At 46.5% G+C, this 23,288-nt stretch overlaps 1 protein-coding gene and 1 non-coding gene across 7 annotated transcripts in view; both read left to right on the forward strand.

Moving 5' to 3' along the window:
- The window catches only part of B4GALNT2 (beta-1,4-N-acetyl-galactosaminyltransferase 2 (SID blood group)), a 64,069-nt gene extending 43,505 nt beyond the window's left edge, over positions 1-20,564 (forward strand). For all 6 annotated transcript variants that reach the window (XM_077314252.1, XM_077314249.1, XM_077314250.1 and 3 more), the window contains 9 exons: positions 2,033-2,170; positions 4,609-4,715; positions 5,587-5,624; positions 11,058-11,238; positions 12,189-12,275; positions 13,464-13,651; positions 14,333-14,473; positions 17,635-17,854; positions 18,681-20,564. In XM_077314252.1, the coding sequence (XP_077170367.1) occupies positions 2,033-2,170; positions 4,609-4,715; positions 5,587-5,624; positions 11,058-11,238; positions 12,189-12,275; positions 13,464-13,651; positions 14,333-14,473; positions 17,635-17,854; positions 18,681-18,895 (1,315 nt within the window). In that variant the 3' untranslated portion in view covers positions 18,896-20,564. The remainder of the gene's footprint in view (positions 1-2,032; positions 2,171-4,608; positions 4,716-5,586; positions 5,625-11,057; positions 11,239-12,188; positions 12,276-13,463; positions 13,652-14,332; positions 14,474-17,634; positions 17,855-18,680) is intronic.
- Positions 2,313-2,384, forward strand: TRNAA-UGC (transfer RNA alanine (anticodon UGC)). Its single transcript has one exon. It is a non-coding gene; the product is annotated as a tRNA-Ala (tRNA).
- Positions 20,565-23,288: the final 2,724 nt, after the last annotated feature.

Genomic DNA, 23,288 nt, shown 5'->3' on the forward strand with positions numbered 1-23,288 from the left:
CCCTGCCAGCAAGGGAATTGTAGAGCTACAGTTTGGCCACTGCATCCTGCAGACTGACAAGATTTGGGGGGGGGGATTAGAAACTTTCAAGGGCCAAAGCTCTCTTCCTCATGTCTTGTATATGACAGAGGGAGAGCTTTGACTCTCAAAAGCTTCTAACCCCCCCCCCAAAAAAAACACACCAAATGTTGTTGGTCTTTCAGGTACTGCTGGACTCAAATCTTACTGTTGTAGGTAGACATTATCCTTTTCTCTTCCTGAATCAGACTCTTGGTGCATCAAAGTCAGCATTGTCATACCAGCATCTCTGGGGCCACAGGCAGAGGTTTTCCACACCCCCCCCCCATTCCAGGTCTTTTAACTGGGACACCATAGATTGAACCCTGTGTCAATGTTCAGTAATGTTAAATTGTATATTTTCATTTATATAGATGGACTTTCTTATACTAGCTCCTCGTTGGTCTCTTGCTTTGAATGTTGATGCAGTTTGAGTCTGAATTTATTTATTTTTGCAATTTTTTTAGGCCACCTCTCTCTGAGGATGGTCTGACTTAGCAACGTTTTGGTTTAGTCTGGTTTAGTATGTTCTTTTGCTGTTTAAGAACTTGAGTCATATTCCTTAATGCTGGAATGAAAGCTAGTCATATCAGGAAATTATATGGCTGTTTCAACAGGGAGCACATTTTCAGGTAGCTTTTCATTCCCTGCAAACCATTCTTCTCCTCCCTGGCAGGTGTAGTCCCAGACAGCAGACTCACTCACCCCTTTATGACCTATGCTTATATAGAACTGAGCTGGTTCTGCACTTACTTTGTTTTTTCCATTGTCGATCCTGCTGAATTTAGATCTATTTGAACCCGGGTCTTCCTCCTTCCTACCCCTAAATTGAAACAGAAAGTGTGCTGCACTTGGTTGGGGAAGCTCAGAGTGGGAAGTGGAGTGGTGGTCTTAAAGCTACTTGTTTATTTTCCTTTTCCTGAGCCAGCGAGGGTGGGGGACAGAGAACACAGAGAAGTGTGGGCTTCTGGAGCACAGTCACTTTAAAACAGGCTCACAGCACAGGGCCTCGTACAGCTGCCCCTTTTGTCCATTGGCAAAGATTGTCCCTGCCTCTAGCACATAAATTATTGGATTTTTCAGGACGCGGGGGGGCCAAGACTAAGTATGCACAATGCCCCTGTTCTAGGATTGCCAGGTTTCCACACACAGAGAGAGGATAGTGGGGTTGTATTGCCAGATCCATGTTGGAAACTCCTGAAGATTTGCAGCTGGAGCCTGGGGAGGACAGGGGCCTCAGGGGGTGAGGGAAATAGTGCCATACAGTTCCCCCTCTAAAGCAGCCATTTCCTCCGGGTGGAACTGATCTCTGTAATCTGGAGATGAGCTGTAATTCTAGGGAATCCCCAGGTCCCACCTAGGAGCTGGCATCCCTACCCTGTTCACACAACTCAGCATCCATGCTTACTGGGAGGAGTGCAGATAGAGCCCATTGCCAATATGCTAGGTTGCTACGTCTCTTATACTGGGATGGGCCACCGTAACATCTGAAAAGCCCCAAAGTTAGTGCCCAATTAGGACTCTGTGCAGGGGGCATATTTACAATATTAGCAATGAGCCATTTTGTGCACATTTTGGGTTAATGTTGGCTGGTCACTGCATCACAATGCAACCATGGATCAGAAAATGCTTTGCAACACTTTTGATAGAGACGCCGTTCTGGGAAAATCTATGAGCTGCATTTTGTTTGCTTTTAAATGGAAATAGAATGCTTTACAAAATAAAATCTAACATAGAATCATAGAATCATAGAATCATAGAATCATAGAATCATAGAATCATAGAATCATAGAGTTGGAAGGGGCCATACAGGCCATCTAGTCCAACCCCCTGCTCTACGCAGGATCAGCCCTAAGCATCCTAAAGCATCAGAGCTCCATGCCCGTTATACAACTGCATATAGGAATTCAATAATTAATAATCTGTTAATAATCCTTCCCTGGGGTGTCTCCCCCCTTCCCTGCCCCGGCATTAGGCTTGGACCAAAGAATCATTGCGAATGTGCCAAAACCCCAAGGACGACAGTCTATCAAATGGAGGACTATATTGCTAAGGATCAAATTGCCTCCATCACAGAACGACGAGAGAAGGAATTTCAGCAGTATCAGAGAAGGTAAGCCTCATTGTCCTTGGAGAACAGAAGCCACAGTTTGTAGGACAATACAATGGACCTGAGTGCAGAAGAACTGCCTTGCTGGATTTAACCAAGCATATTATCTCCAATAATCTGATGCTCCAAGAAAGAATTGTGGGGAGGGGATGTGGCTCAGTGGAAGAGCCTCTGCTTTGCATGCAGGAGGTCTCAGGTTCAATCCCGAGCACCTCCAGTATAAAAAGTCAGGTGCAAATCTCCAGGAGTTTCTAGCATAAATTTTCAGATAAGAGCCCTGGTGTTCCTCTTCTACCATCTCTCAGCCCCTCGGGCAGTCTTTACAGTTAAAGAAGCTATCATTTCATTAATTCACAAATAACATGCAACATGCTCTTTTCTTTTCCCGCAAAGAGTTCATGCTCTGTTTACTTGTCAACCACATCATTTGCAACACAAAGATATTATGGGCCTGTTCTGGCTTGCAGGCCCTGGCTTCCACCCTGCTTGCCCCCCACTGCCCGCTCAGAGACTCAGGACTCCAAGTTCTGGACCCTGTCTTTGTGCCCTGCTTCCGCATGCCTGGTCACCCTAGGGACAGTTTGGTGGCTGGTACGCCTTTGCAGAGCCAAAGGAAAGGGGGGAAATGCAGCCTCTCTGTCCCTTTCTCTTTACATGCCCTATCAGGTGTTAAAATACAGGACTGCCTCCTTTAGCTACTCTCCAAAGCTGCCTGGGGAACTGATTTTTGTAGCCCAGAGGTCTGCTGTCATTCCGGGAGAACTCCATGCCCTGCCAGGAAGTTGGTAACCCAGTCTGATTCAACCTGGTTTTTCTGGTGTGCTTAAGAAAAAATATTTATTAGGAGAGGGGTTTTTTGTGCTCCCCCAAATTGTCCAGTTTTGTCATAGGGTATTTTTTTAAATCTTTGGAAAAACAGTTATTTCCCCCTTGATTTCTGCCCCCCCCTCCAATTTTATCTGGGTCTTCAGATCTCCCTTGTCTTTTTCACTATTACAAACTACCAAACAGATTCAAATGAGTAGCCGTGTTGGTCTGAAGTAGCACAATAAAATCAGAGTCCAGGAGCACCTTTAAGACCAAGAAAGATTTATTCAAGGCCCAAGCTTCCTCAGCTGACGAAGAGTGCTTGCACTCGAAAGCTCACGCCTTGAATACATCTTTGTTGGTCTTAAAGGTGCTCCTGGACTCTGATTTTATTAAACTACCGAACATTCGTCTATATCTGTTGTTGAAGGACTGTCAATTTTTTAACCAGCCCTTTCTGCTGCGCTTTTTAAAGAGCCAGCTTAGAGTCGTGGTTAAGAGCAGCAGTTTCTAATCTGACGAGCCAGGTTCGATTCCCTTTCCTCCTCCACTTGCAGCCAGCTCGGTGATCTTGGGCCAGTCACAGTCCTGTTAGAGCTGCCCTCACAGAGCTCTTGCAGCCACACCCACCTCACAGTGTTGTGGGGAGAGGAAGGGAAGGTGATTGGAAGCCACTTTGAAAAGTAGGGTCTAAAAACCAACTCTTCTTTTCCCCATCTGGGGCTGTGGGGAAGAGGGTTTTGTGGCTCACTGGCAGATGGATTTACCAAGCTCCACATTGAACCAGAGATCTCCCGCTGTTACAATTGACCTCCAGGCAATCCAGATCACGTCCCCTGGAGAAAATGGCAGCTTTGGAGAGTAGGACGCCATAGAGCAGGGGTGGTCAAACTGCAGCCCTCCAGATGTCCATGCACTACAATTCCCATGAGCCCCTGCCAGCACACTGGCTGGGAATTGTAGTCCATGGACATCTGGAGGGCTGCAGTTTGACCACCCCTGCTCTATGGTGTTATAGTCTCCAAAGCTGCCATTTGGAGGAGGAAAGGGAATTGTAGTCCATGGACATCTGGAGGGCCACAGTTTGACTACCCCTGCTCTATGGCGTTCTACTCATCCGAGGTCCCTCCCCTCCCCAAACCCCGCCCTCCCCAGGCTCCACCCCCAAATCTCCAGGTGTCTCCCAACCCAGTACTGGCGACCTTAGAGACAGAGCCTCTGATTTTTCAGTCCCATGGGGGTGGTGTACAGCTTACACAGAAGGGGTCCTAAATGTCGGTTTTCTGGCCCTGTAAATGTAGTCACGCCTTCGCAGGTACCTGCAGGAGCCAGCTTGCTATAGTGGTTAAGAGCAGCGGCTTCTAATTTATAGAGCCGGGTTTGAGTCCCCATGCCTTCATAAGCAGTCAACTGAGTGACCTTGGGCTAGTCATAGTCCTGTCAGAGCTCGCTCAGTCCCTTCTATCTCATAGGTGTATGTTGTGGGGAGGGGAACGGAAGGCACAGGTCAGCCACATTGAGACTCTTTTGGGTAGTGAAAAGTGGAGCATAAAAACCAACTCCTCTTCTGTTTCTGCGGCTTCAGAAAAGCCACCTTGCCTGTTTGCCACTTCTGTCTCTCTGCTTTCTTATAGATATCCCACCATGACCAAAGATGTTGTAATCGCTGCTCCAAGCACACCTTTAAGCTACCCCATTTATGGGGTGGAAGTAATGCCCTTCCACACCATTGTAATCCCAGGTATGTTGAGCACCAAACAGAGGGTGGAAATTGTGTTTGAAAATAACCTTTGTCAGGCTGGCAAGGAGACATTCCTGGAATCCTTCCCTCATCGCCACTATTCCGTTCGAACGTAAGCAGGCCATGGCCTTGGTAGTCATGTGGTTCACTGGTTAGACTGAGTGTTGGATGAAAGAAGTTCAAATCCCTATTCAGGTAACGCCACAGGACACAAAATAGCAAAACAGGGTTCTCTCTCCCAAATCGTGAGGAATGTGTCCGCTAAGATAGCGATCCCCAACCTGTGGGCGGCAGACCACATGTGGTCCTTTGACTAATTGGAGGTGGGCCGCGAAGGACGCCCTCTCCCCCCCCCCCGGCCCTTTACAACACACTTCGGGTGTCCTTGTCTCCCATCACTCCCAGATGGGACTATCTCGTTGCAGAGAAACAAGCTCAGGGTTCCCATTGATCTGTCATTGCCATGAGTTAAAAATTCCATGAAAATAAAATGTTCCTTATGTTCATTGTTGTGGCGTGTCTGTATCTTATTTTGAAGGGATGTTTAAACATTACCATAGCGATCAGAGAGCGTTAGGGCAGTGGTTGAGAGTAGAGGAGTAAACTACCCCCCCCCCCGACCGGGCCTCAGTAAAAGGCGTTGAGTGGTCCCCGGTGAGTGGTCCCCGGTGATAAAAAGGTCTCTTAGCGCAGACCACTGCGCTAAGAGACACAGTAACCTCAATCCAAAGGGGAGGCCCCTACCCTTGAGAGAAATAGGTTCAAATGGATTTGTTCTTTTTTTGATTCAAATATTAATCTCTCTGTGTGTGTCTTGTATTTACTTACTGCTTCATGTGTTTTTGGATTTTCGTTTATTTTGTTCCTAAAGGGCTTGGATTCCATAACAAAAGTGCAGAAAAAGTCCAGGTAATGTATTTCATAAAAACTTGGAAGCGTGCATCACCACCCTGGGTTTCTAGCTAATATAACCGAGTGGCCATGGGTAATGCCCGGGGTTTTGCTTTGTATTTAACAAGTGGGGAAAAGCAAGAATTTCAGAAAGGACTGATTCTCAGGCTGAGAAAACTGGGTGGTTCTCAGATGGCACTGTGGATGGGTATAATTAGGGTTGCCAACCTCCGGGTGGGACCTGGAGATCTCCAGGAATTACAACTGATCTCCAGATGGCAGAAATTGATTTCCCAGGGGAAAATGGCTGCCTTGAAGGGTGGACTCAACAGCATTATGCCCTTCTGAGAGCCAACTTGGGGTAGTGGTTAAGAACAGCAGCCTCTGATCTGGAGAGCTGGGTTTGATTCCCCACTACATGCGTCCAGCTGGGTGACCTTGGGCCAGTCATAGTTCTCTCAGAGCCCTCTCAGCCTCACCTGCCTCACAGAGTGTTGTGGGGAGAGGAAGGGAAGGCAATGGTAAGCTGCTTTAAAACTCCTTCGGGTAGTGAAAAGCAAGCTACAAAATACCAGCTCTTCTTCTGCAGGTTCCAGCCCCAAATCTCTGGGAATTTCCCCACCCGGACGTCACACCCTTATGTAAACTGAGCGGCCAACCCAAATCAACAAATAAAAGCATTTGGGTGCTTCTGATGGGACTTTCACGAAGTGAGTTCTTCCTGCTACTAGAGTTGAAACGGAGGTGGGGTGAATTCCACAAAGCGCTCCACCTAGGGCGGCTTTCCTCATTCGGATCCGTCATCCCAAGCAAGCATCATGTAAATGTCTAGGCAGAAATTGTCTCCTTCAGCAGACGCGCCAATTCTTTCTGCAGCTGTCCTTTCTTGTTTGCCTTCAGCCTAATTAATTACTTCTTGTTCTCTGCCTGCTGCTCTGTTTTTGATTTATTTTTTGGGTTTTTTTGTAAAATTGTTCTTTTGTCTGCTGTGCAATTATTTACTTCCCGCTTGTTCTTTTGGGCCTTCATTAATTGGTTATTAATTAGGAGGAGGAGTGAAAAGTTCTGATTTTTACCTGTAGCAAGCCCTGCTCATGGTTATTTTGGGTGACTGGTCCAAAATAGTTGGATTACAAAATAACCAGGATAGAAATAAACTGAAAGGACGGTTTCCTTGGTTGATGGCAAAATGCAAAATGGCAGTTACACCTAATTACCTACCAATGATTTCTGAGCGCCTGCTGAAAGAACAGGAAGCAATTAAGTTGAAAGGAGAAAGAGAGGAAGCAATTTTAAAGGGGCCATCTGGAGAGATGCCACCAGCCAGAATGGATGGTATTGACTTTGATGGGACTTTGACGGTTCATGAGTTCAATCCCAGGGGGAGGGATGTGACACAGTGGCACAGCACCTGCTTTTCCATGCATGCTTTAGGCCAGGGGTAGTCAACCTGTGGTCCTCCAGATGTCCATGGACTACAATTCCCATGAGCGTCTGCCAGCAAATGGACATCTGGAGGACCACAAGTTGACTACCCCTGCTTTAGGTTTATCCTGCATTGAGCAGAGGATTGGGACTAGATGGCCTGTATGGCCCCTTCCAACTCTATGATTCTATGATTCTATGCATTGAGCAGGGGATTGGGACTAGATGGCCTGTATGGCCCCTTCCAACTCTATGATACTATGATTCTAATAGTCCTGGAAAGCCAAGCAGAATGACCTGACCATTACAAATCTGGTCTAAGAAAAGACCTGATCCTAGAAAAAATACAGTGGCTCAGCCAAGACATCATCTGGGTTGCCCATTTTAAAAATAAATAAACTTTAGCAATTCTAGAGTATAAGCCAGGCTGGAAGGTTAAAACAGTTCAGAATCTCAACCGCAGTTTTTTGAAACCCTGAGGTTTCTTGACAGCCCTGGAAGGGTTTCCCAAATGGGCGTGAATTGTTAATAGATTTTTAAAATGTGTTAAGCATTTATCAGGTGATATGGCCATATATGTTCATGTCAACTCACCCCTCCTCCCATAATGGCCAATGCTGGGCCTGGAGGGGGTGGGGAGGGGAGGGGCTCCAGGTGGGCGTGTCCACAGCTCTGCTTCCCAACCATATTCAGCACAGTCATGCCACTTCTGGGGTTTCTTGAAGACTGAAGAATGTTTCAGGGGTTTCTCAATGATAAAAAAAAACTGAGAAAGGCTGGTGTAAATATTGATGTCAAAGCTCACTTCATTAGATACAACTGAAAGTGAAGATCCATCATCCCTTATAGCCAGGTCTTTAAGGTGGGAGGGTATTAAGAAGGAGTAATTGGAGTCAGGATGGAAAGTGTAATCAGATTGAATACGTTGCCAACCTCCTGGTGGAGCCTGGAGATCTCCTGGTATTACAATTGATCTCTGGGTCACTGAGATTGTTTCCTTGGAGGAAATGGCTGCATTGGAGGGTGGGCTATATTGCACTGTGGCCTGCTGAGGCCCTACCCCTCCCCAAATCCTGTTCTCCCCGGGCTCCATCCCAGGAAGAAGAGTTGGTTTTTATGCCCTGCGTTTCTTCCTTTGGGGTTTTGGGCTGAATCAAACGGAGTATCATGTCCAGATCACAGGAGGTGATGGTACTTGGAGTACTTGCAGTACTTGGAGTCCTGTGTTCAGTTTTGGCCACCGCAGTTGAAGAGGGATGTAGACAAACTGGAGTGAGTCCAGAGGAGGGCAACAAAAATGGTGAGGGGTTTGGAGACCAAGACGTATGAAGAAAGGTCTGTTTAGCCTGGAGAGGAAACGACTGAAAGGGGATCTGATAGTAATCTTCAAGTATTTTAAAGGCTGCCATGAAGAGGATAGAACAGAGTTGTTCTCTCTTGCCCCGGAGGGATGGACCAGAACCAGTGGGATGAAATTAATTCAAAAGAAATTCCATCTAAGCATCCGGAAGAAGTTCCTGACAGAGCGGTTTCTCAGTGGAACAGGCTTCCTCAGGAGGTGGTGGGTTCTCCATCTTTGGAGATTTTTAAACAGAGGCTAGATAGCCATTTGACGGAGAGGCTGATTCTGGGAAGGCTCAAGGGGGTGGCAGGTGACAGTGGATGAGCGATAGGTTTGTGAGTGTCCTGCATAGTGCAGGGGGTTGGATTGATGACCCATGAGGTCCCTTCCAACTCTATTATTCTATGATTTTATGATTCCCCTCCCCACAACAGATACCCTGTGGGGTAGGTAGGACTGAAAGAACCCTGTCAGAACTGGTCTGTGAGAACAGCTCTAACAGGACTGTGACTAACCCAAAGTCACCCTGGATATATGTGCAGGAGTGGAGAATCAAACCAGGTTCTCCAGATTAGAAACTGCTGCTCTTAACCACTACACCAACCCAGAGCTGGCAACCCTAACTAAAGCTGGGAGAGATGCATAAGGATGAGACATGCAGAAAATTAGCATCTGTAATGAGATAAGAAACATCTGAAGCAACTAAGGGAGGGGGGTCCATTGTCCTGAAAGTGCTGATGAATTCTGAGGTCAGCAAGGAATGTCTTAGGAGATGCAAAGGTTCTCGCACTGGTTTCTGAGTAGAGCATAAAACACTTGGCTGTCCTGAAAAATATCCTTTCAGGACATAACCTTTCGATATCACAGTTCAGACTCTGCCAATTAATTCAATCTGCCATTCAGTCTGGATGTGACAGGTTTGTTGATACATTTAAAAAGAATTCTAGGCGGATCTTTCTTCCAAATGAGTGGGATAAAGAAGCCAAGCAGTGATTTTAATGGAATGAAACATAGAAATGTGGACCTGGAAGGAACCAAAAGGCAATTCCCAGCTCTCCAACCCCCCCTAGTGACCAGTGCTCCATGCCCAGAGAAAGGCAATGAAATCTTTAGGATCCTTGAGCCAGTCTGGCCTGGAGGAAAATTACACTGGGCATATAAGGAAGTGCCATGAGAGCTGAGCATGGGCTCATTCCTTCCTGCCTCCCTTCTCATGATCTTCCCAAATGCACAGAATCAACACTGCTGCCAGATGGCCATCTAACCTCTGCTTTAAAACTTCTGTATAAGGTGAGCCCACCTCCTCCTGAGAAAGCTTGTTCCAGGAAATTCTTCCTGACTTAATTTCGCTCTGTTGGTTCTGGTCCAACCTTCTGGGGTAAAAGAAAAGAACTTCATGCAATTCTGTATCTGACAGCCCTTCAGGTACTTGAAGATGGCTGTAATATCGCCTCTCAGTTGTATGTTCTCCTGGCTAAGCATATCTAGCTCCTTCAAACTTTCTTCGTGACACTTGGTCTCTAGACCTCTCAACATCTTGGTTGCCCTTCTTTTGACACATTCCAGACTGCCAGCATCCTTCTTAAACTGTGGGGCCCAAAACTGGATTTATTTTATTATTTATTTGTTTGTTTATTTGGATTTTTATACCGCCCATTCTTTACAGCTCTGGGCGGTTTACATGGAACGTTATGTAATTTTACATGGAACATTATAATAATCTAATCTATAACATAAGAGCCTCTTGTGTCGCAGAGTGGTAAGGCAGCAGACATGCAGTCTGAAAGCGCTGCCCATGAGGCTGGGAGTTCAATCCCAGCAGCTGGCTGAAAGTTGAGTCAGCCTTCCATCCTTCCGAGGTTGGTAAAATGAGTACCCAGCTTGCTGGGGGGAGTAAACGGTAATGACTGGGGAAGGCACTGGCAAACCACCCCGTATTGAGTCTGCCATGAAAACGCTGGAGGGCGTCACCCCAAGGGTTAGGCATGACCCGGTGCTTGCACAGGGGATACCTTTACCTTTTTAATCTATAAAATACAAGTTTCAATACAACATCATAACAACCAAGTAACAATTTATAACATAAATAACAACAACACTGGAGAGATCAAATTTGTTCAGTCATGGAAGGGCGTCTGAGCGGGGGCGCAGCAGATGTTCTCGGTCGGTCGGCCTCAAGAGAATGCCTGGTGGAGGAGCCCCCTTTTGCATATACTATTTCAACTGGAGTCTAACGAGAGTAGAATCAAACACTGCTATCATTTTGTGTGATCTGGACACTATACCTCTGTTGATGCAGCCAAAATTCACATGCCTTTTTAGCTGCTGTATCACATTGCTGACTCATGTCCCGTGTATGATTTACTAAGACCCCCTAGATCTTTCTGGCACATCCTACTGCCAAGACATGTCTTTGATTTGTCCTTCCTAAGTGCAGAACTTCTCATTAATTCTGTTGAAATTCATTTTGTTAGTTGTAGCCCAGTTTTCCAGCCTGTCAGGATTGTCCTGTATCTTAATTCTGTATTTTTCTAAATTTGCTCTCTCTTCCAATCTGCAAATGTAATGAACGCTGCCTCTGCTCCTTCTTTTAATCTCAACAAGTGTCTGTAGAATAGTGTTTGCATGACCGTGGGCTTCTAAGGCTCTGCTCCTAAGTTTTTCTCTCTTTTGCAAAATGATAGGTGATTCTACAAGCCTCATTTGGTACTTTGAACACCCTGGCTGACACGTCCAAAGATGTGGTGCAGGGGCGAGGGGGGAAAGAGCTGACCATCTCCACCTCCAATGCGAAGCTACTAAATTACATACTGGAACACGTCACGTACACCAGTACAATATTCCTACTCCATGCCGTAGACATGGGTGAGTTGAAATAACTGGAATCAGGGGCTGGAAATCCCGCAGAAATACAGCTGACATTCAGTCAACAGGGAGCAGTTCCTCTGGAGAAAATGGCTGCTTTAGAGCAGGGGTAGTCAACCTGTGGTCCTCCAGATGTCCATGGACTACAATTCCCATGAGCCCCTGCCAGCGTTTGTAGTCCATGGACAACTGGAGGACCACAGGTTTAGAGGGTAGTCTCTGCTTTAGAGGGTAGTCTCTCTGATGAGGTCCCTCCCTTCTCCAGCCTTAAAATGTCCCGGAATATCCCAATCCAGAGCTGGCAACTCTAGATACTGCTGGACAAACCTGGGCCAGCTCTGGGTTGATCCTAAATGCAGAGGCCCCTAGCGTTGGAAATACAGTTGGGATTTTGGAAAGGGTAACAAATGTCTCTTCAGAAACACACCTGTCACAGAGGTAGGGCCGGTTACAAAATGGCTGCCGTTGGGTCCAAGGTCAGTCACCAAACGCTGGCTTATTTCTGTAGACCCAACCTTATTTGCATAAGGTATGAACTGAGTTTAAAAAGCCAGAGCAAAAATATATCCCTTCAGTGTAAGCTATGCATGGTTTCTATATGACCACTCATAACTGAGCTGGAGCCAATCTTATGAACAATGTTGGCCGTTTTGGTTCAGCCATATACCTGGCAGCACTTGAAGGCCAGCCAGCATCCAGTTCTGTGGGGACTGATCTTCACAAAGAACCGTAACACACACACACACCAAGTACTGGTCCAATCTTGGAAGCTATGCAGGGTTGCCCATGGTCAGTATTTGAATGCATCTCAATTTCCCCATTGAACCTAAATCCCTTCCTGCTTCCTTCTCTGATGCTCTGCCTTCAATGTATGTGTTCTGCCATTTGCGACTAAAAGCTGCAATCAGACAAACAAACACCTAATTAGCTATGTCCCATTTGCTTTCCAGTGAGCTTCAAAACAGGGTCACACCTTGTTAAGTTTCCTGTGACCATCCGACAGCGGCCCCTTCCCAAGTTCTTTGACCCAGGAGCAGGTAAGCAGTTTTTCACCAGCAGGTGAGCAGTTTTTCACCAGTTTGGGCCAGTTCAAACACTGTGGAGTATACAAGCTGGGCTGTACAGCAACCTGACGTGGGATAAGACCTTCACAGGAAAGGACTCCAAGCTGGGTCCTGTGTGCAGACTTGCATTTCATACCGGTTTGTGTCTGATTGCCTTTTACAAGACAAAATTGTCAGCATTGCCTTTTTATTTATTTTATTTTATTTATTTAGACTGCTGCTCCCTATGAACAGAACTGGGGCAGTTTACAACATCTTAAAATGCAGTTTAAAATAAAAACAATAAATTTGCCGTAATGCTGTTTCCCCGCTACTTCTCCATGTGTTCTGTGGTCGGATTTTGTTCCAGCGAACCTGAACTTTGTTGAATTTTGGTTCCATTTGATAGGAAGTTCAGCATGCTGAATTTAGGTACTTGAGGTTGGAATCACTGAGACTCCAGGGCTGTCGTAACATTGTCCTAGACAAGGCGGTTACACCCCAAGGATCAAAGGACGGTCCTTGCCACTGTGATGAGTCAGGCACTAAAAATGCTCTGCAGCCTGAAGGGCAAATTCAGTGATGCTGGGAGAGCATCTGTCTGTCTGGAAAGTTGGAACCAACCTTCTGTTTGTTTTTTTTATTTATTTTATTATTCATGGTTCCTCATGAATTTCTTTCAGCAGTGGGACAAGCAACTTGGAAGCAACAATTTTGGGTGGGGAAAATGGTTCGAGGAGACCTGTCCTGCTGCACTGGATAACTCCTGTAGATTGCAAGACCAGGTGGCCCCAACATGGTGTCCATGAGTGCTGTAGACTCACCACCTTTTCTGACACCTGCCAAGTGTTTGTAGGAAACGGATGTGGCTTGGGCCCAGCAAGGCGTCTGAGGGACTACTGGAGATTTGATTGGCTGTGCAGTTGCGTTGGCACCAGCTACCGGCAGGGTGCCAAGTAAAACTGTGGCAATCGTGTTGCGACTGTCTCTGCCTCCTGGTGCCCCACCTGGCCATGTCAACACTCCAAAGGTACCCGCAGGCCCCAAAGGTTGGCAAAGGGACACTTTCCAGCCAGACGTGCTTTAGCCGTGAATACAAGGAAAGCTCCAAGGGAAGAGATCTGCATGGGTTTCAGATGGCACACTCTCTCTCTCTGAGCTCTGCTTCTTTTTATACTGCAGGTAACAATATCAGGGATCTTGTGACCATTACCACCAAGACCTTCTTACGGTACCACAAGCTGCGGGTCCTCATTCAAAGCATAAGGCAGTTTTACCCAGACATTAGGGTGATTGTGGCCGATGACAGCGAGCATCCGGAGAAGATCGACGATGCCAACGTTGAGCACTACATCATGCCCTTTGGAAAGGTACCGGTCACCTGGAAGAACAACCTTGACAACTGCTGGGCGGGCAATTCTAAGCTTTTGGATGTCTCTGCAGCAAAGGGATTCTTGACGGGCTGCAGCTCATGCTGAGCGTGGAATCCTTGAGCAGAATCTGATCCACTGGTCCCCGTTCTCATACGCATGCCTTCATACACAGGCTTAAGGTGTGGCAAGTTACGGCGGATGAGTGATAGGGTTGTGTCCTGCATACTGCAGGGGGTTGGACAAGATTACCCAGGAGGTCCCTTCCAACTCTGTGATTCTATGATTCTGTCAACGTGGATTTCCATGCATGTAGCATGTTCTTCTTCAGTGCCACACCTCCCCACCCCAAGACTAGATGGTAAAACCCAAATAAATGAAAATGTTGTGACTTGCCCTTTCCTGATCAGCTTCCTCTCTGGTGGCTGTCAGGAAAGCTGCTAAAATCTATTTGTTGTGTAACTCTTCTTGCCCTTTGCGTAGCTCCCTTCCCAGTAGCTAATTTGTTGCTTGTGTGCGTTTATTCTAAGCAGCTTTCTATATTTAATTTGAAGGTTTTTATACTGTTGTGAGCTGCCAGAGTGGAGGTGGGAGGTGGGGGGTTTATGTTGTTGAAAGGCAAGAAACATTTTTATTGTGTTATTTTTTCTTCCTTTACCCTGGTTTGTTTCATCTTATCAGGGTTGGTTTGCAGGGAGAAACCTTGCTATCTCTCAGGTGACAACTAAATACTACCTGTGGGTGGATGATGACTACCTATTCACCAAAAACACCAAGATCGAGAAACTGGTTGACGTGCTGGAGAACACCAACCTGGATGTGGTATGGAAATTTGGGCAATAGGGGCTTCCAACAGGCCTTGAGGAGGGAAAGCCCTGCTCCTTTGTTTATATTGACCTTTCTCCCCCGTCAAGACCCAAAGCAGCTTACAGCATTCTCCTCTTAGCCTCACAGCATCCCTGTGAGGTGAGGCTGAGGGGATGGGACTAGTTCACAGTCACACAGTAGGCTTCCTTGGGAGAGTGGAAATTTGAACCTGGGTTTTCCAGATCCTAGTGTGACACTCTGACCGTTTCTGCACTGGGAACTTGGCTGCAATGGCTCCTGTGTAGGAGCACAAATCTGGGGTGGACGAGGTGCACTTGGCCAAATGCTCCCCCATGTGGGAGTGGGAAGAAGTGGGGCAACCTGCCCTAGCTCAAACCCCAGCCTGCAGCCCAGTGCAAAGCCTCCAGTGCAGAAAAGGTCTGTTTCACCAAACCACCTTTCCATAGACAGCTCTTAAAAGATATTCCATGCCATGAAACTCTAACTGAACATAGAGGTTTCCTTTAGTCACCATGGCTGGTAGTTCCATGCATCAATCTAATTCCCATTTAAAGCCATCTATGTCTGTGGCCATCACTACATCCTCTGGCAGTGAATTCTGCATTTTAGCCACTGTAAAGAGGCATCTTCTCTTGTCCATCCTGAATCGACTGCCCATCAGCTTCATTGAATGCCCTTGACTCCTAGAGTTTTGGGAGAGAGGGAGAAGGTTCTCTTTGTCAATCCTTGTCATCATCCTTTGCACAATTATGTAAACCTCTATCATGTTCCTTCTTAGCTGTCTTTTTTCTCACCTGAAAAAGTCCCAAGCTCTTCAGCCTTCCCTCATAGGAAAGTTGCTCCAATCCCCTAATCCTCTGGGAAGCAGCTCTCTCTCTCTCTTCCTGGAATCATTTGCTACCATTCAGCATAGAAATAAATGGATTTTGGTCTGCTTAATTCTTTGCTAGATGGCACATACTCTTGTGAGAAATCCAAATGATTCCTAACCCAGCCTCCTGATGCTAAAAGGAAAGACATTCTGTTTATTCCCCTTCACCCCACAAACTAAACTATGTGACATGGTTATTGCTGAAAGATCTTTCTAAATCAAAGAGTTTAAGATTCTCTGCACTGATGTCCTTTTCTTTCTCCAAGGAGCTTGTGGGTGGGGGATGCATGGATGGAGGGATGACTCAGCTGAGATTCTCAACAAAAACAGAGCCCAATAGCACCTTTAACAAAGATTTATTCAAGGCGTGAGGATTGGTTGCCGGCTATGTAATAATCAGCTAGCCTGATGCCATCAAATCTCAGAACCTAAGCAGAGTTGGCCCGGTTTAGTATTTGGATGGAGACCACCAAGAAAATCCAAGGTCGCCACACAGATTAGGAGGGTTGTTCATTTTGTCTGAGGAAGAGTGCCTGCACTCGAAAGCTCACACCTTGAATACATCTTGGTGGGTCTTAAAGGTGCTACTGGACTCTCCGTTGATATGTGCAAGTGAGTCCAGCAGGTGGGGCATGCCCAATCACCAGGCTGGTTTCGAAATTTAGTTTACTTACTTCTTTTATAGCCTCACTGAGACTTGAGGTGGATCGCAGACTATAATGCAATCTGTAAGTGGACACCTCTAGATAATATTGCTGTAGCACTGGACTGAGCAACAATGCAAACAGACAAAAACCATTTAGGCATAACTAAAGGCAGAAAGTGGGTCACAATGCTAGAAGAAGACAATTCGGCCCAAGGAAGGTGCTACATACCCGCTCCCCCCATTGCAATGGTGTCCTCTTTCATTCCCACCTCAATGGGAAACCAATCAATTGGCTAAACCAGCCTTTTTCAACCTTTTGACCATGGAGGAACCCTCAAAATATTTTCAGGCTTTGAGGAACCCCTGGGTCTGGGCCAGAAGGGATATCAGCTGGCCACGCCTTCCCTGCCATGCCCAAAGAGTACTGGAGGGGGAGAAAGGAGGCGGTTTCAGACAGCAGTAGACATCCAGGCTCCACCCCCTTTCCCAGGAGCCCTGGCTGGGAATCCCTGGACTAAACCCTTCAAATGGAAATGTCTTTGGTGTCCCATAATAGCTGCTGATGCTCCAGAACAAGAGTGCTTTGATATAAGGGAATAGGCTTGTAGTCTGTTGCCCTGTTCATGACATGGATTATTGGGTCTTTACGCCATCGCCTTGCACTTTTGTGAGCTGCATTATGACAGATTATGCTTTAGACAGTATTTTATTGGCACTGTTTTGTAATTTTCTTAGTTTTCATCCTATTAAAATGTTTATTGGACATTTTCTGCTGTCCAGTTGCATTTTTAAAATATATTTTGTAGTCTGCCTCAAAGACAAAGGCAAGCTATAGGGAAAGTAAGTAAAATAAAAGCAAAATTGGTGGGGGGGGATGACAAGCTCTGATTTTTATGTGGTCTTGAAAGTATTCACAAGGATACCTCCCCATGTCTGTCATGTGTTGTACATAGGATTTGGGAGAACATTTTGAGCCAGCATACTGCAGTAGTTAAGAGTGTTTGATTGGAGACCCAGATTCAAATTCCCCCATTTGCTTAAAAGCTTGTGAGGTGACCTGGCGTGACTCCTTCAGTCTTAACCAGCCTCACGGGAGTTTCTGGAAGGTTAAGATGGAAGAGGGGAGCAAGCCACCTTGGGCTGCATTCTTAATATTCCAGATTATGTCTCTTAGTGAGCTTTCCCCATTGCTTTGCGTGATCCTAGAGCACCCCCTGAGCCAACTCGTACAATTCCCTGCAATTGTATCATGCTGGGAAAGCTTGCAGTGAGCAAAGGACCCCCTCCCCCCCCCACACACACACACATACCCCGTCACGGAGCTACTAATTAAAGTACACGGCCAAGGGAGTTTCCAGGGAAAACCACTGAGTTGGATGGAGCAGCAAGTTGCGTTGCTTAATCTCACCCAGTTCTTCTTCTTACAGCATCTGTTCCCCACGGTTTATTGTCCATGCAGATCCTATCATCGCGGCCTTTTTGCGTGGTCAGACACGGCTGTTTTCTTTTTGCAGAAAAGCAGGTTGGATCCAACCCGCTGATTATTTCCGGCATTCTCAAAAGACTGGATGTGGTATCCCTAAAATCAGACTTCATAGCAAGGGGGATAGGACTAACCCAGCCCAATCTTCCTTACAGGTTGGAGGCCGCCTGGAAGGGAATGACTTCAAGTTTAAGATTTTCTACGAGGAAGGGGATGACGGCAGCTGCCTGCATATCAGAAGTGGCTCCTATGGTCCCTTGGAAGGCTTTCCCAACTGCGTGGTCACTAATGCAGTGGTCAACTTCTTCCTTGCTCGTACGGAGGAGAGCAGCCGGGTTGGTTTCGACCCGAAGCTGCAGAGGGTGGCTCACACAGGTAAATGGAAAGGTTGTCTCTTTATCCTTTCGACACCCGTTGAAAGCAGCATTCTAAGGTCCACAGGGCTCTTTAAAATCCTGCACCCTGTCATTTTTGAAAGCTGAATGCTGCTTGCTGAGGTGGAGGTGAAGTTGTCTAAGTGAGCCGTTCTTGGTCATCTCAAGGTTTCCTTCTCTCAGGTAAGAAAATTAACTTCCTGAGCAAGCCTCTTCAAATACTAGACCACCTCAGGCCTCTCAAAAGCTGAGTATATGATCTTTTATTGTCTGATATCGATGCCTGTGTTACCAACAGAGTTGCACTGTTTCCTCTCGCAGCCAGGAAAATCAGGTCCAAATTGTGCAATTAGGATTAAAAGCCTAATCTTTATGGCTTCTTTTATCTGTGTAACCTTTTATTACTTTTATTACTCCCTGTGATTTTATCACTTTGATGTCTTAATTTTAACTGACTTTTGTACTGTACAGTCAATTTGCTGGAAATGGCCAATGGCCAACTAACAAACTAAATCTGAATCTGAAATACTAGACATGGAAGGTGCAGTTTGCAGTGATTTTTGGAGCACATCTCGAGAGTGAAGGAGGAGCCCCCTTATTTTCTGTACAAAGAGTCCCTTTTGTACAAGGACCTTAGTTTGAGAATATTCCCCAGGAAACATAAATGCAGTGATTTGTCCCAGTTATTGCTGTCCACCAACCTCCCAAATGTTACACGCCATCTCTGGGTGTCTTCCAGCCAAGCTTCCAACATTTTGTGTTTCCATTACCTGGTTCCATGAATGGCTGAACTGTTTTTCTCCTCTCCCTCCAAATCTCCTTTCCAGAATATTTCATGGATGGACTGGGGAACCTACTCGTCGGTTCCTGCAGTGATGTCGGTGCGGACCACCAGCGTCGGAGCCCCGCCACCGATCCTCAGCTGGCTGCCATCGAGAAGACTTACGGCAAATTCCGAACCAATACCCAGGAACAGATCAAATTCAAATTGTCTTTACACTATTTTAAGAACAGGTTGAAATGCTACACGAGGATAGGGTAACAGCTGTCTGGCTCCGTTGCACCTGGGTCCCCAGAGGTGATGTTTCTGGGAAGAGCTGAACTGATGAGCTGGGTTCACCAGCCCTATGGACCATCCCTTCTGGCTGTGGCCAGAATCAGCAAAAGACCTTCTAGACTTTCTGGAGACTAAAGATTCCACTTGACACCTCAGTCTGTGCTGATTCCTTCTGATAGGCCCCACTGAGAGAATGGCTCCCATGAAGGGAATGTCTGAAGGGCTACTTAGGTGGGTCACTGTTGATGCTTTAAAATTCAGCAACAGATTCAACACTGTAATTAAATATGCCAACCCCATGGGCCAAGATGAGAACCACCATGAATCTACAGATGTTGGAGATCTACGGAAGACCAAGGGCTGCAAATTCTCTTCTGCTCATGCTGGAAAACCTCATAGAGGCTTTATGCCCTTGGTTGGCGTTTATAAAATTAAAAGAATTTAGGAAGGCGGAAAACAGGAGAAACATCATCACCTTTCATGTGGGGGGTGCAAGATTTGAGTGCAGCTTAAGGACCAGCATCGCCCCAGGCCTGGCTATAGAGAGTAGCAAATTAATAACTGCCAAGGCGGAAATTTTCAAGATGGAGATCTGCCTTCGTTGGGTATAAGTATACTTGTCCCCTGAAGGGAGCTTAGATGCTCAAAAGCTCCTATGCTAGAAATTCTTGTTGTGCTTTTAGAAGCTACTGGCCTTGTATACAGTACAGTCCGTAACAGAGTTACGCCTGCCCAGGCTTAGCCTTCAACAGGTTTAGAAGGTGTAGCTCTGCCTAGGAAAGCACTGAGTCAGTAGCTCTGGGCCAGATGCACAAAATGCCCAGGCTTGAAAGGAGCTCTTGCCATCTGGAATGGGCTGCCTCCAAGGTGTTTGGGAGTCAGATCTGTAAGCACCACTATTTAAGAGGTGAACTTGGGTTGTTTGAAAATGTGGTGAGGGCCTGATCCTGATGGACCGGGCGTTCTTAGAATCACAGAATAATAGAGTTGGAAGGGACCTCATGGGTCTTGTTCCCCAATAGATGCCTTCTCAAGCATAAAATAATCCGCTTTGGCCCTTGAAAGGGCACAGGGAGGCCAAGATCAACTTGGCATTTTTCAGTGGTCTAAGTTCACCTTTCAGATGGTGTTGCCAACCGCAGGCCGGACATACGATTGCCGTAACTTCTAGTTTGGCCATGACTCATTCTTCAGCACAGTGACACAACTGTCTTTACGTAATCAGGGCCTCAGAAAAAGGTCCCTCTTCCGTTTTGGGTAGATTTCCTTTGTTTGCATGGTTCCTTCGTTTGCCCCTGAAGGTAGTGATTGATCTCAGCCTATCTGGGATATCTGTGCCTTTGGGGGTGGACACAGCCCAGTCAACAGTAACATACAGCCACAATGATGCAAGCAGAGCTATGCCTTCCAAAGCCTGCTGACTTCAGAGAACTGCAAAAAGAGCAACTCAGCTTAGGATTGCACTCAATTGTGGTGTGCCGACCATGCTCATGCAAACACCACCTCCCAAGCGAGCTGTGCATACAAAACTTGCTATTTGAGTGAGATGTTCATTATTTATTTCTGGTGCTGACATCTTACTTTTCAAGGCTTCAATAAAAGGTACATGAAACAGCTTGGTACCTCCCAGAGGCAGGCTGGTAAAGGAATGGAACCCTTGCTGCTGGATTTCTTCTTTTTGGCTGTCTGGACAGGCAAGAGTGTACAGATCCACAACTGGATTGTGCTCTATCAAATTAGGAGCATTTCTGCAGCAGCTATTCGTGAATGTTTCTCCAGCCAGCAAGAGGGTGTGTAGCCCAGCATTTTGTTGGCAGAAGGTACCAGGCTCAATCCCCACCATCTCCAGGTATGATACAATGTGGAGTTCCAGCCAGGTGGAATACTGTCCCGAGTGAGATCAGGGGCTTACAGCAGTTCCACAGGACCTGCAAGACAGTTGTTCCACCGGGCCTATGGCTGAGGACCAGAGACCTCTAATGAAACTGGCCACTCTATGCATGCACCCTATGAATGCATATAAGCAAATACAGTCAGTAATACCAAGCCATCACAGAAATATCCTGTCCTAGCTCTTTATTTCCCCCCCCCCCAAAAAAAAATACACACACCAGTTGAGAAAGGCAGAATGCTCCTACGCCTTGATGGATAACATTGCAATATGCTGTTTTTAAATAATCTGTTCCACTATATTTCTGGTAAGGCCTTGGAGGAGGACCATGTCTCATGGCTTAAGTGCCACTCAGCGCTTAACACCCACTCAGGGCGGATGTCCTGCCCTTGAGTACCTCCTCCTCCAATCGGCTTGCCTGTCCAGCAGCCAGCCAATCATCTTTCGTCCACCACCCCGACCACCCCTCCTCCCTCCACTTCTCTCTGAGGCTTGGAGGCTGCAGATCCCTCTTTCATGGGAGCTGCCCCTGCCGGTGAGTTCCCTGCCCTGGGCCCTCCAGCCATTCCAAATCCTGGGGGGAGGGGAAGGCCATCTGCATAGTTCTTCCACTCCATCCCTCCATTCTAGCGCCCGTTGTATTCCAGAATGCAACAGGCTTGGCCCCTAGTTTTATAAATAATTTTAATAATTATAAATTTAAATTCAATTGAGCTACACGGTTTCATTTTATGGAATGTACCCTGACATGCTATAGACTCCCCTGAGCCCTTGGGGAAGGCAACATAGAAATTCAATAAACAGGTCCGCTTGAGAGCTTGGAGGACCACTGCCTGTGAGACGCCATACTGACCTTGATAGATACGACTCCGTGTAAGACATTCAGGGATCGGGGCCATGGCTCACTGACAGCGTGCTTACTTGGCATGCGGAAGATTCCAAGTTCAACCCCTGGCATTTCCAGTTAAAAGAACCTGGTGATGTGATTGATCTTAGCCAGAGACCTGAATATTGGGATAACAGTACTAAAACATTTTTCTATCCTGTCCTTCCTGTGAAGCTCAGGGCGGATTACCATCAGTGTATAAAATACATTAAAATCACATTTTACATAAAAGCAATTCAATCTAATCCATCTGACAACCAAATAAATGTTAAGGAGGGTATTAGTATTTTGACGGTATATTTTGCCTTGTTGTTCTGATGTCTTCTGTCCAAGGGATCAACACCCACTGATTGCAGCATGTTGAGAAATCTCCTCCTCTCTGCTCCTTGTGAAAACAGGATGATAAAACTATGCACAGATACTGTTTAAATGAAAACATCTAGGGGAGAAGACCCTCCCCCCCCTCCCACCTATTTCCCCTTCTTCCAGTCTGCTGGCCCCAACTTTCTCTTCCCATCCAATTGTTTTTGGAAGGCATAATCTAGTAAGGTCTCTGTTGCGGTCAGGTGCTTAAAAAAGAGCTGAACCTGGGCCAAAAGGTGTCAGAAAAGGCACTGAGGGTAAGGGGTGCTCCACCCCCAGTACACGTGGTGTGTGTGTCTGTAGGCGGAGAGAGCACATGCGCAGTCAGGAGGCCGAGAGCGCCCCCTTCTGGAACTTTAGCTTGAGAATTCCTCTGTGACGGGCCTGTGTGTGCAAACTGTGCATGTCCCAATGCGGGGCTGCAGCACAAGGCAGAAAATGAAGTGGATGAACAGAATCAAACACAAGGGTAGTTTTTTTTCCCCTCCTTTTATTTTTAAAAATGTAACAGTGGAGTAAAAGCAGTTTGTGGCGTTAACCGAGCCGGAAGTAAAAATGGAGCCAGCGGCCCATACATAATCGAAACTTTGAATCCGAGCCAACTAACCTGCCTCATGCAAAAAATACAAAGGGGAGGGGGGGGTGTCAAAGAACAGGAAATGTAGAGAGGGAAGTTTGAAGAGAACGTCATTCAAAAACAAAAAAAATTACAGTTGACCAAAGGAAGGAAAACAGCTGTTAAGAGGGTACAGCCGTTCAAGGAGAGGGTTTGAACTCTCAATGATTCTTAAAGGATTTGGAAGAGGGGTGGGGGTGGGAAGGGAGAAACATATTTCTGAAACCAGTATAATAATGTACAGCAGAGGCCTTTCCAAATCCACACAACGTTTTGAAGATACATTATCTGACCGTTCAGAGGGTTAACAATTGATTGCTGTGACAGGAAACAACCAGTACCCACGCCCAAGTAGCAAAACATATCCCGCTCCAAAAACTGGAAGAACTCCTGGCCTTTTCTTCCCTTTACCTGATAAGAGTTGCTGATGACCTTAGAGAAAGATCAGAGACATTCATAGAGGATAGGCCCAACGGCAGCTGTTTGATGCAACGAAGTTGAGCCTCCACGTTCAGAGGCAGTGGACCTCCGAATCTACGGCCTATTGGGAGGCGATCAAAAGCGGATGCTTCCGAGAGACCTCTGGCTGGCTACTTCTGGAAGCACAACGCTGCTGACCCAG

This window comes from Paroedura picta, chromosome 16 (assembly GCF_049243985.1).
Source record: "Paroedura picta isolate Pp20150507F chromosome 16, Ppicta_v3.0, whole genome shotgun sequence".
Lineage (NCBI taxonomy): Eukaryota > Metazoa > Chordata > Lepidosauria > Squamata > Gekkonidae > Paroedura > Paroedura picta.